Genomic DNA, 13720 nt, shown 5'->3' on the forward strand with positions numbered 1-13720 from the left:
AAAAAAACAGGCAGAGACTTTTTGGTAGGTTATTTCAAGGGTCTAGGTGAAAAGTATTATTAGAGAGAATTAAAGAAACCTCAGTGAAAATGGACATGCGTATCTGTGCATGCATGTGTATGGGTAGAAGGTATCCTGCAGGAGAGGACACTGAAGATCCTAGGAAAATAGCTCAGCAGCCCTACAGTCCTGCCTGGGGGAGCCAAACAGCTAACCCACACCAGCCCACCAGCCCGGCTTCAGGTCCTGTAGTCATCAACCAGGTATGAAAGGGCCAGCCTTCTCCACCAACTGCCACCTATAGGAATGGAGATAACATGTGCCTCCCTTCTTCTGATCCTGATGGAGTTAGACCAGGATACTAAACCTCCAAACCTTGGGAAAAGCAGTGCCCCCAAGATCACAGGGTCTGCTTCCAGCCTAGCTCCCAAAGCCATTATGTAGGGAAGATACCATCTGCCAACTAATACTGCAGGGGCTTCAGATCACCTCTCCAAGACCTCCCCCGGGCAGCCTAGACATCTTGTGAAATTCTCACTATCTGAGCCACCAGCATCATCAAATGGACGTTATCAGAATGTATGAGAAAAGTGAATCCTCTGTTCCTAATCAGTACAGGTAGTCCAGATTTTAGACTGATGACAGCTTAAATAAAGAAAAAAGACTCCAACATAACCAATAGAAACATCAACCTTGTGAATTTATTTGTACAAATATACATATTAACATTATTTACAGTTTCAGTTATTTATAAAGGATCTCTATTTCTAGGTGGACAATACAGAACAAACTAAATTTTCCAGGAAAAAATGTTTCTAGAAAGACAATGTGTCAAAAGGTTTGGGGGAAAATGGGTATCAGTGGTTATTGTAACGTCTCAAATGCAGTGGCAATCTCACATATTCAAAAATATATTGTATTATGAACATCCTTTAGACCTAACTTCCTAATGCCTTTCTCTTTAAAAAAAAAATTCACTAAGGTGGATTCTTTTGTTACAAAGGAGGAAATGTCCAGATGAGCTTCCCTTGATAAGGTGAAAAGAAATGTGACACAAAGCCTCAGGATAATGTTCTTTCATAACTTTTTTCAGGACAAAAGCTAGAGGCGCATTCTCTGAGCAAATTCATGCCTCTATATAGCAGAGGTACCAAGAAGGTTCCCCTTTCTCAGATATTATGAACTGCTCACCTGTCGGTAGAAACCTAGGCCCATACTGGGCAGCTAGGTAGAAGGACTGAGTATGGCCTCAGATATTTGACACTTCCTAGCTGGGCAAGTCACTTCACCCTGATTGCCTCGCATCCAAGGTCATCTCCAGTCATCCTGATTCCTGTCTGGCCACTGGACCCAGATGCCTCTGGAGGAGCGAGTGAGACTGGTGACGTAGCACAGCACCCCCTCACTCAAATCCAATTCACATGCTTGTCATGGCATCACATCCCTGATGTCACAGTCTTCTTCAAGAACAAAGGACAAAGCATCATGTCCATATCTGACTATAATGACAGAATAAACTATTGAGAGATTTAAATATTATGATCTCAAATCTTATCCAGAAATTCAAACCCAGGGGCAGCTAGGTGGCATAGTGGATAAAGCATCGGCCTTGGAGTCAGGAGTACCTGGGTTCAAATCTGGTCTCAGACACTTAATAATTACCTAGCTGTGTGGCCTTGGGCAAGCCACTTAACCCCATTTGCCTTGCAAAAACCTAAAAAAAAAATAGATCAGAAATTCAAACCCAATATTTCTAACCTATGCTACATTAGCACTTTCCTTTTAAATTAAGTGCTGTATTAGGTGAACACAGCAGGTCACCCAGGCAGACTTGAATACCCAGAGCAAATCACTCATATCCTCCCAGAGCTCCTGGAGGCTCTGTTAAGACTGTAAATGGTGGAGCAGATGTGGAAGTCTGAGTTAAATGGAGGAAATTCCTTGATGGGATGAAAATCACAGGTTTAGTTTTTAAAATAAAAGCACAATATAGGAGGCTTTCTCCATTGCTGGATTTATGACTTGTTCAGCCAATCCAAATTCCCTCTGCAAAATTACTACTACTGTGTTTTACTGAAACCTAGGAATTCACCAGAAAGGGTAGAGTGGGGAAGAGAGTATAGGAGACATTCTGTTGATCACAAAAAGATAAATAGGATTCGGGGGTGGAAGGTGGAAACACACAGGCAAGAAGAACGGGTCCACCTTTCAAAAACAAACCCAGTTCCTTTGGGTAACGAGCTCCAGTTTTCAAATGGAAATGAATTCTACAAGCTCAAAACCTCATTCACACCTTCATGTGAATTGCAGAGCAATGGGACTGGACTGGGCCTAGGAAGAGGACTGGGAAGCTTTTCAAGTATGGATCAGAGATTGGAGATAATTGGAAGAAGTGAGAAGTGCTGAGAAGGGGGAAGGGGAAGAATGAAGTGAGGGAGGAGTTCAGAAAGGAATTGCTAAGGCTCAAAAGGGAAAATGAGTCATTTTGATCTTGGCAGCAGGAATATGTTAACAGAGGGGGATGGATCAGGATAAAAATGTGAAGCAAATCCTGGCATCTCCTGATTTGTTCATTCAGCCCAGTCTCCTTAACCTTAGCCTGTCTCTTGATTCCCTCAAGGGGAAGAGAGATGGGAGTTGTGATTTCATTGATATTAGGAACTTACAGTTAAGTAAACTCTCCCCACCAACGCAGGCTGGTACCTTCAACTTAGAGTTTAAACACCACCTAGAGCAGCAAGGGATCAAGTGACTTGTTCAGATTCACACAGCCAGTTTATTGCTGTCAGTCGGAACTAGAACCCAAGTTTTCCAGGCTCTGTGCAAGCTTAGGTAGGTCTATCTCTCTCTGAGCCTCAGTTACTTCTGTAAAATGAGGGGTTTGGACCAAAGGACCTCAGATGTACCTTCTAGCCCTAGGCTCATACAGAGTGAGGCAAAGTTCTTAGTGAAGTGCAAAGCTCAAAGGCTTAGGGGACCCTTACCTCCTCCCTTTCTTTCTGTTGTGTTCCAACCACTGAAGAAGGCTGGGAGTTTGTTGTATTTTTTCCTTCTAAAGCCAATTTCATATGCTCTCCAAAATTTCTGCTGCAGACACCTCTATGTGAGTTTACACATGTGCATACACACATTTAATGACCTGACACCCAAGTTATTTTACAGTGATAATTAGGACCTTGAATCTGGCAGGTTAAGTATAGAATTAGGAAAGGCAGAAGCCATGAGATGCATCGTACCTGGATGGGAGGGTTAAACCGAGTTCTCTCAGAACCCAACGTGGTAGGATGTTTTCAGAATCCTGATTCAAGCTGCAATGTTCCTGGAAGCATCTCAGAAATGTTTCACAAATATTAAGGAAGGTGGGCGAGCAAATTTAGGGGGTAGGGAGGGAATGTATTTCTTGTTTTAAAAATTCAGATTAAGAACTGGCTCTGGATTCCAGCAGCTGTTGAAGAAGGCAGGGCTTCACTGACAAGAAGGTTTAAATGATTGAAGCCTTCAATATGGAGCCAAAACATGGGGGGATCAGGAATTGGAGAACTCCTCAGAGGGTGAGAAGGGAAAAAAATAAACCCACTCTCTGGTCAAGGGAAAAAGCCCAACTATGACCAGCTGACTACCAAAGTCCGTTCTGCTACCCACCTGCAGGAATTTTGTCATAGACAACTTATTCAACAAGACTGAGGTTAAAAAAAATAAGAGAAAATCCAGGCAAAGCAGGATGAATTTGGAGTTGCTGGGGCCAGCATTCAAATCTTGACTAGGTCAGTTATCGGAGAGACTTGCTATGCTGCCACTTCTGATCTATTAAAAAAACAGGATTGGACTGAATGGCACTAGATTCATAATTGTATGACATAAGCACTCATTGTTCCTAGGGTCAGCATCTGAGGACATTTAAGGACTTACTATTCTGGCCCAGCACATGATGGAGGAAAGAGGACCTGAAATGTTTGCCTGGCTGATTTCAGGCAGGAAGAGGCCCCAGAGGGCCACTTGGGGTGCTCCACGTGCAAAGGGAAAGCAAAAGGACCCCAGAAAGTGCTGAGTTACAGCAAAGGGTAAAAAAACCTGTTGACTTGATGAATGTCTTCATGAGAAGAAGGGTCAATTTTCTGAGCTTCCTCACGAGATGATTTTTATTACTCTTGCATTAAAGAGAAAAAAGGAGAGAGGGAAAGGATTCTCTGCAGAATGTGGGTCATGTTGGATGTAGGTCACAGGGAGAATCCCATTTTTCCTACTGTTAGTTTCCAAGGGTAGTTCCAAGGGATAGTTCAAGACCCACCATCATGGTGGAGGGTGAGGGGGTAAGGGAAGCTTCTTCCTAGAGAGTGGCCCAAGATACTGGTTCCACTTAGTGATGAATTTCTTTATTAAGCATATTGAATGGCAATTAGATGGCACAATGACCAGAATGCCAGGTCTGCAGTTAGGAGGATCCAAGTTCAAATCCAGCTTTAGATGCTTACTAGCCATGTGACCTTGGGCAAGTCACTTTACCCTGCTTGCCTCAGATTCCTCATCTGACAAATGAGCTGGAAAAGGAAATGGGAAACCATTCTAATATCTCTGCCAAGAAAACTCCAAATGGGGTCATGAAGAGTTGGACACAACTACCAAACAACTAAATAACAAAGTCATAATGAAAAGTTTAAACAAACAATTAAAAAAAAGACCAATGATAACAATTTCAGTGAAGTCTGGCTTAAGACTCCGTGCTTTCCTGATATGGTCATTTCAATTGAATTCATAAATTCATCAAGGGTCAATGTGAACTTTAACACAACATATGCTTGAGACACAAATACCAAGGTCACCACTCTGAACTCTTGCCAGCTATAATCACCCAAGTGCTGTTGGCAACTTGTGTGGAACATTTTCCTTTTCTTCTTGGAGGCAGCAATAAATTCTTTAATCCCTCTGTTCCCTCTTTTAAGAAATTTTATTGACCCCATTTGTTTTCACATAAGTCATCTCAGATGGGTCCCTTTCTTCTTAAGAACTTTTGGCTCTGAATAGATTTTTTTTTATTTAAGAAAAGATTGAAAGCCATACTCTCATTATGTTGTATCAACAGAATAGGACCCTTATTTTCAAGCTTGTTGAATTGTTTTTGCATATCTGGTTGGGAAAGCTGTTTTCAAAAGGGTTAACTTCAGGGCTGCAGACTCCTTATTCTGACTCACAGTTCAATAAGAAAAAATTAGCTTCTATCCTGTGCCTATTGGGTTTTTGTCTTGTATCTCTTCTCTACTAAGAAGAAAAGTACAGGACAGACAGAAGTCATTTTGTTATTTTGATAACATACTGGAACCTAATTCCAGAGTGTCCCTGAGGTAGAAGCTTGGCTAGATGTTGGTGGAAGGGTTCTCCCAGTTATAAAATATGAAGATATGTTACAGGTCTTTTTCTTTAGCCATTTTAAAATTAAATTAAGCAACTCACAGAAAACTGATGTTGAATACAAAGAACATCAGTTGCTCAGAGTGTTATCACTCAAAGTAACAGAAGAAAACATCAGGGGCTGTGTCATAATAGTTAACACCATAGTATACTTCTGATATGTTATCTGTTCTCCTGAAGACAAGGACACTTTGGAATTCAGTGTGAATCTCAGAAATAATTCTGACCATAAAGTAAACAACAAAAATTTAATAAATAACACTTCGTATGAAAAAAACCCTAACAAGTGTACAGTCTCTTTTAAAGAAACATTAATATGATTAAAATACAATTTCCTAAGTCACATAAACATACAACTGAGTCAGATTTCTCTTGGCAGTGCATGATTACATTGATAAAAATCATTTTTTTTACTGCATTTCATGACTTCTGATGAAATTCTAGTCCTCTGGAACCATAAAAAATAGAGATGAAACAGAAGATGCTACAGCACTGTGCCTTCCTGAAATGCTTCTATCCACCTAATAAAAAGAAAAAAAAATACATCCTTAGATATGATTTTGCAATTTCTGTATTCAGTTAAATGTGAATCATAATGGTGAAAATGAAAATAGCTAACATTTATATAACACATTTATAGTTTTAAAAAATGCTTTATATTTCTCTCATGAACCTTGAACCTCACAACAACCTTGTGTGGTAGATGAGAATGATATAATCCCCACTGTTCAAGTGAGAAAACAGTTTCTGAGGTTACGCCCAAGTTCATACAGACCTTTTAAGTGTCAAGAGTTAAGATTTGAACTAAGGTTCTCTGACTCTGAATACAGCATTTAATACATTAAGAATAGTAACTCTTGGGGTGGCTAGGTGGCTCAGTGGATAGAGCACTGGCCCTGGAGTCAGGAATAATTGAGCTCAAATCCAGTCTCAGACAATTAGTTACCTAGCTGTGTGGCCTTGGGCAAGCCACTTAACCCCATTGCCCTGAAAAAAAAACACCTAAAAAAAAAAAAGAATAGCAACTCTCTACTCACTTTTGCTCCAGAGGTGAAAAATTCTATATGTATGTACTATGAGAGACAGAGAGGGACAGAGAAAGGAGCTGCCTTGAATATAATCAGCTTGTAAAATGTAAAAGGCTATATTACTTCTGCTTTGCCACTTTCTATGTAACCTTAGGTGATAAGTCTCTTCATCTGTCTGAATTCATATTCCTTACTATAAAATCAGGGGTTTGGACTAGTCCTTGAAATCCCTTCCAGGTCTAGTCTATGACCCCAGAAACCTATCCTCCTTTCCTAGGGCATCAACAAAGTCATTTCTAACTTAGGTAAAGGTTGATTTTTTTAAACAAATAGAAATCATTAAATAAATGATGCAATATTATCAATAATTATCAATTCTTATTAGAATTTTTTTTAAATGAAAGTACCCTGGTGACTGGTCTAAGCTAAAAGATATCCCATTAGGAAAGTTCTTTTGGGACTGGAAAACTAGGGAGACTCCTCATTCAAAAAAGAACATGATGTAGGGCAGCTAGGTGGTGGATAGAGCACCAGCCCTGGAGTCAGGAGGACCTGAGTTCAAATGTGCCCACAGGCAAGTCATTTAACCTTACTGATTTGCAAAAATACAAAAAAAAAAAATTTACAAAAAAGCATGACTAAGAACAGAGCTTTCAAATTATGCAAAGACTGGTCTAAGACAGATAAGAATCTTAAGAGATCCCAAATTTGGTCTAAAGAAGGGACTTTCAGTTACCACAAAGCCAAGGCATTAAGATTGCTTTCAGAACATCATGTGCACAGACTTTTTAATTCTATGTGTCTGTCTTATCCTGTTGTCTGAGATGTTTTGTTTCTTGGCAAATAAAACAAACTTCTTCCAGTGGTCTAATCAACTAAAGGAAAAAGAATGACAAACTCAGAAAGATTATTGTCCGTCTGTCTCTCTACATTTCTAACCTAAGCCAGATTAACAAATTGTAGAGATAAGAGGGAAGGCAATTTCCCCCCAGTAAGCAGAAATTCATGCCATTGTAAAATAATTAGAGAGACTAAATCTAAATTAGTAACAAAAATATGTTCCCTATTGTAAATTTTCAAATTGTGGCTGAAATATCTCAGTAAGTTTTAGGGTTCTAAAATCTTTTAATCACTCTTTCCCTGGAGAGTGACAGATTTATTGTTTTAGTGCAAGAAGGGAAGATGATTTCGTTGATTAGAGAAAAGAGGAAAAAATGAATATGCAGTTCAAATTAAAGAACTGCTTTTATTAAATCTTTCTTGATCATGAAAAGAAATGCTCGTTTAAATCATGGAGCAATTCAAAAGTAAGTAAAATTTAATCTGGAAGACTGTTTAGTGTTACCACTAGTTTTTCTGGGAATGGTTTAACAAAACTTAATTGTTTAGGTAAATTAGAAGCAAAACCAAAGTAGTGGAGCAGAAAGTGCATTTGTAAGCTTTTAAGGACTCCCAAAGATAAGTCTTGCAATTATTTGGTTTTATGTAATAAAAACTTGTGCTACATTGTAAAGGAAGAAGTCAGTGGAGTGAGGATTAGTTCTATAGATAGTGTGGGATATGATTAAGAAATAAAGATGAAAGGAATAAAACAATTGGATGAAATTAACAGACATCTCAGATCAAAATAAGAAAGAAACTGAGCAGTTGCACATTTGAAAGGAAAAGATAAAGAAAAATAAGCAAGTAGAAATAAGAGGAAATGGGTATGAAGCTAAGAAATTTATAATCTATACTGAAGGTGTGAATAGAGGACTTGTTTGGAAATTTTGGGAAAAGTGGTTTGAGAGTTTTTATTCTATTTGGATAACAAGGTTATAAAAAGCCTTATTTGGTTATTTTTTATGATATGGAATTTACAGCATTGAATTATTTGAGACTAGCATCCTCATTCTTTTTTCAAATAAGTAGCTTTTCCCTATAATTAAAACTAAAATGACTAAAGCAAGTTTATCACCCTCTTAAGCATCTGAGTAGGGTTAGATTAAGATTGAGAAAAGAAAAGGAATTGATTTGATTCTTTGGATAATTAAAAAAAAATAAAGAAAAAGTTATGGAAAATTAAGAGTGCCACTCCCAAATTTTTGAAAAATCAACTAATTGAAAGCAGTGAACCCTTAGGAAAATTGAGAATTTAAATGTCACCATTAGGAATTATAAATCCAAATCTGATATGTTTGAAATCTGTTCTAAAGTTAAATCTCAAAGGAGTCTCATTTACAAGAGAAATCATTTTTATTATTAGGACAACTGTGGATGTCTAAGTCTAGAAAAAGTTGGGAGGACTGACCCTTTGGTGTTGGTAAAGTGGGATGCCCTTCACTCACTTTTCCCATTGTGCTAATTTCTTTTCTGAACAGGAAGTTTTCCCCATCTGGTTACTTCTGAGCCTGGTTTTGATACCCTGTAAATAATGTGGAACCTTTGCTACATGATTGACTGCCAACTATGACTTATGCCTAAAATCAAACAGTACTAAGGAAGTTTTTCCTTTTTAGGATTGATGTAAGGTCAGTCTGTGCCTCTTAGGGGACAGTCTTGGCATCATCATAATCATGTCCCTCCTTTTCCTTTCATAGCAAAAAAAAACCCAAAACAAAAAAACAAACAAAATAAAATCAGGACAAGTGAAGAGTGGAAGTTTTGTCACTGCAATACTAATGCATCTCTGACTTACTATAACAGGATGTAAGAATGAAAGATATTTTTAGTCAGTTCCATACCCTAAGCAACTAAAACAAATGGGTTCTTGGGTTTGCCACTGACCTGCTAACAGTTATATATTTATGTATAAGATTAGGTCCTTGAGATATCTCATTCTTTCAGGATGATATGAGGATAATACCCTCATGTGGGGGGTTGGGAGGAATAAGACAAAGATGTAAAAGTTCTAATTAAACAGTAAAGTAAAATTTGACAAAGTGATTATCTTCTCTAAGAATTCTAAGAACATACACACACACATACACAATTGGTTTTCAAATGTTTCTGATGGCTTTTGAGTATGTTTCAATAATAACTTTTCAAAACTGGATTAAGGATTTTATATATAAAATTGCATTGATAATTATAAAGAAAGTAGAATAATTTTCCTTGGAACCAGAGAAGCAGATCTTTAAGGAAAAAGACCCCTTCAGCACTGCCCTAAAGACAAGACCTATTTCAGTATGTCCAAGGGAAGATGTTTTCATGGACCAGACAGCTCTTTGGGATATTTGAGACTCAAGATTACTTACCCTCTCAACTGACACCCAACCTTTCACAAAACAGGGGCAGCTAGGGGGCACAGTGGATAGAGCACTGACCCTGGAGTCAGGAACACCTGAATTCAAATCTGCCCTCAGACACTCAATAATTGACTTAGCTGGGTGACCTTGGCAGGTCACTTAACCCCACTGCCTTGCAACTCCCCCCCCCCCAAAAAAAAAGAAAGAAAAAGAAAATCACAAAACTAGTCCTTTCCCACTTACTTCATTGACTCCCAAACCTCACCATCAATAAGAAACTAAAGATCTCAATCACTATAATCCTGTTTTTCCTTTTTTTCCCCCTCCCTCTAAATTGTAAATTAATTGTGCAGAAACCAATGGTCAGAGTCCTTGTCCATGGACTCGGTTTGTTTCTGAATTCATATGCATTGCTAGATAAATGGTTGCCTGGCTGTAACTGCTTGGTTTTTTAATTCCACATGAACAGACTTCACAGGATTTTTGTGAGGCCCAAATGATATGACATTTTGTAAAGCACTTTGCAAACCTCAAAGTGTTCATGTTTAATGCTATTATTTTATTATCGTCGTTAATTGCCCTAGTTAATTACTAACATTTCCTTTACCAAAAACATTTCTACTCATCTTCAAGAAAATCTATAAACTCAACTGAACTTTTCTTCTTCTGAGAATTCAAAGAAAAAAAATGCTTATTGCTGAAAGTAATTCAATTGCTTTATGAGGCCAAAACAAACCTTATTATGAATTAGGAGTTACCAAGAGTTGGCCTGCTCAGAAAGACTGGGTGTTATCTCTCCCATCAAGGTTTGCATATTAACAGAAGACATGCTTACCAAGGCAAGGCTCCCACCTAATTTGAGCAGGAAACTCCCTGAAGAGAGACCTTGTCAGTCTTAACCATCAGAAATGAGGTTGGCCTCCCCCAGTGAAGACTGTCTCTGCTGACAGCATGGGGGCCTTTTTAAGCTGACTGACCTTCTTGCCAGTGAGACAAGTTCATAAGCAGCTGTTGAAACTCTTGCTGTTCCCTGGCACAAGGGGACCCTCAGACGGCCAAATCCTTGGAATGTTGAGGGCAAAGATTCTTGCCCTTGACGTAAAGGAGGTCAAAACAGGCCCAGCTTCCCTTCCTGTCGGCAGGAGACGCCACATGCTGCTTCTTTTGAGGTCATGTGTGGATAACAGAGCTTGGCTAGTACTATCAAATGGTCACTCTCTTTTGGGCTCTTGCAAGTCTCTCAGATTCTCATCCCTCCCCTTTAAAACAAATTCTGAGCAAAGTTTGTTTAGTATATTTGGATCTCATCTTTCAAAATTGATTATTTTATTTTATTTTTTTAAATTGACAAGTGGCAGAAAACAAGAGAATTCTCTATCAAACCATGAATCCCATTTTATTCAACTCACTTTTCCCTCAAAAAATATACAAATTCTCCAAGTTTCTTTCCAAAACTTGTCTATGCTTCCTTTTATTCTCATCTGTGTGATTTTGTAAAAAAAAAAATACAACAATCTTTCCATTTGAAATAGATTAGCAACTCTCCTACAACTTAATAATCTGAGAACTGCTGTTGACTAGCCCCTTCTCATACAACCATCTATGTGTCAGATGCAGTCCTTGAATCCAGACCTTCCTATCAAAGAGGCTTCATTTTATATCTACCATCTTTTTTTTAAAAGTTAGGCTGGTATAGTAGATAGTCAGGAATACCTGAGTTCAAATCTATCTCACACACTTACTAGCTGTGTGACACTGACCATCTCCAAAAATTAAAAATGAAATCATACTTAGGCTGTTATGCTAATCTTTCCATTTTAGAAAGAGGGTGAAAGAGGGGGGAAAAACCCCATAGAATCTGAATGTCTACTATTTTCAATTTTTAAAAACCTCTCTTGTCTTCCCTTCTATCTAATGGTTTTCTTTCTTTTCCTTTAGTCCTAATGCTTCTTAAACAAAATGATTAATATGTAAATATGTTAAATACAAATGTACATGTACAACTTTTACCATACTGTTTGCCGCTGTGTGTGTAACTTATAAATTTGCAAATGGATGAATGTTGAAAAATTGCCATGGCACGTAATTGAAAAAATAAAATAAAATATCAATTTAAAAGAAACTGGTGGAGTAATATGGTCCTTTGCACAGTCCACTGGCTCTGAAACCCAAATTCAAATCCTGTTCCTGAGGTTTATTATCCAGGTGACCAATGAGTAAAGTCACTATTCCCCCTCTCTAGATCTCTAGACTTCATTTGTAAGATGAGAAAGTTGAACTAGATATCTAGGTCTCTGAGGTCCCTTTTAGCTCAAGTCATTTAATAAGAGTCTTTAGGCACTCAACCTTATCATCTGCAAAATGAGAAGATTGAACTGGAAATTTTTTATTGTCCTTTTCTTGAAATTCTTCATCTATAGGGGGCGGCTAGGTGGCACAGTGGATCGAACACTGGCCTTGGAGTCAGGAGTACCTGAGTTCAAATCCAGCCTCAGACACTTAATAATTACCTAGCTGTGTGGCCTTGGGAAAGCCACTTAACCCAATTGCCTTGCAAAAACTAAAAAAAAAAAAAAAAAAAAAAGAAAGTAATTCTTCATCTATGATCTGTGATCTCCTCTACATTAAAGGGAGAATAGGAACTAGCTCTATGATTTCACTGACATAGGGGAAGTCGTTGATGAGCAAACTCATTCTACCAAAGCTGATTGGTACCTTCATGGGTAAAACTTCACTGGAAGATTTAGAAAAGATCCTGGATATTTTTTATTATTTTAAACAAGTGCAGAACAGGTGTAGACTATATCAAATTGCTTATAGATAGAGGAAAGAGAGAAGGGAGAGAAGGAGAGAATTTGGAACTCAGTTTTTTTTTAAAAAATGAATTAAAAACTGTCTTTACATATAATAAAATAATAATAAATAAATAATAAAATAATATAGTATTTGAATTAAAACTTTCAAAAAACAAAATTAAAATAGTCAAGTTCAGAAGCAAAATGCAAAAGTATATATTTGGTAGCCAAAGGAAAAAAAAGGCATTCTAAGTGACTTACTTCTGAGCTGAATGAGCATCATCTGCCTTGAACATGTAGAACAGGACACTTTTATGCAATAATTGAAACACTTTAGATTGAGAATTTTCATCTTGAACTTCAGCAACAGTGAATCCCAATAATGGCTGACTTTCCAAGGCTGCGACATCCTAGTTTTGAAACACACACCAGTTTTAGAAATTGTATTTTTTTGAAACAAAAGATATTTGTTTTGAGATTACAGATGATTCTGAACCATAACCATTTCCACAAACCTGAATTTCAGAATCTGAAGGTGCCTCTGAGTATATCTAGTCCAACTGATACCTGAGCCAGGGGACTTTCTAATACATCTTGACATTGTTTGGGTTGGTAAGAGTTCTCCAAATATAAAACAAAAATTAAATATTCCCTTTAAAACCTACCAAAAAATAAGACTCTCAGAGTTAATCATTTGACTTATTGAGGAAGCAAGAAAGAGTGGAAAGAATCTGGAAAGTGTGCTGGATGTTCAAACTGGGTTTGAATCCAACTCTAACACTTACAGCTAGTGTAATATCGGGCAAGTCATTTAATCTCCGGTCTCAGTTTCCTCAATTGTAAAAAGGATGAACTTAGATGGGCTTTATTTTTTGCTGTTGTTGACTTGTGTCTAGCTCTTTGGGACCCCATTTGAGGTTTTCTTGGCAAAGATCCTGAAATGCTTTGCCATTTCCTTCTCCAGTTTATTTGACAGATGAGGAAATTGAGGCAAACAAGGTAAAGAGAATTGCCCAGGTTCACCCAGCTAGTAAGTATAGAAAGCTGGATTTGAACTCAGGTCTTCCTGATGTCCAGGCCCAGTGCTCTATCCACTGTATCACCTAGCTGTCCACATATGGCCTTAACAGACCCTCTTTATCAAAATCCAAGATCATATCATATGAATTCTAAAAGGTAGTTACAGTTTTCCAGTCAGCCCACTCAACTCTCTATCTCTCTCTCTCTCTCTCTCGGATCCTTAAGTGATGGACCACCATTCCTC

The 13720-nt window shown here is 37.9% G+C and overlaps 1 protein-coding gene across 1 annotated transcript in view; it reads right to left on the minus strand.

The window, feature by feature from the left end:
* The window catches only part of FGD6 (FYVE, RhoGEF and PH domain containing 6), a 162928-nt gene continuing 149208 nt past the window's right edge, over window positions 1–13720 (minus strand). Inside the window, exons 20-21 of the mRNA XM_074226605.1 lie at window positions 12718–12866; window positions 1–5927 (exon numbers count right to left, since the gene is read on the minus strand). Coding sequence (XP_074082706.1) covers window positions 5891–5927; window positions 12718–12866 — 186 coding nt within the window. The 3' untranslated portion in view covers window positions 1–5890. The remainder of the gene's footprint in view (window positions 5928–12717; window positions 12867–13720) is intronic.

Source organism: Macrotis lagotis, chromosome 2, assembly GCF_037893015.1.
Source record: "Macrotis lagotis isolate mMagLag1 chromosome 2, bilby.v1.9.chrom.fasta, whole genome shotgun sequence".
Taxonomy (NCBI): domain Eukaryota; kingdom Metazoa; phylum Chordata; class Mammalia; order Peramelemorphia; family Peramelidae; genus Macrotis; species Macrotis lagotis.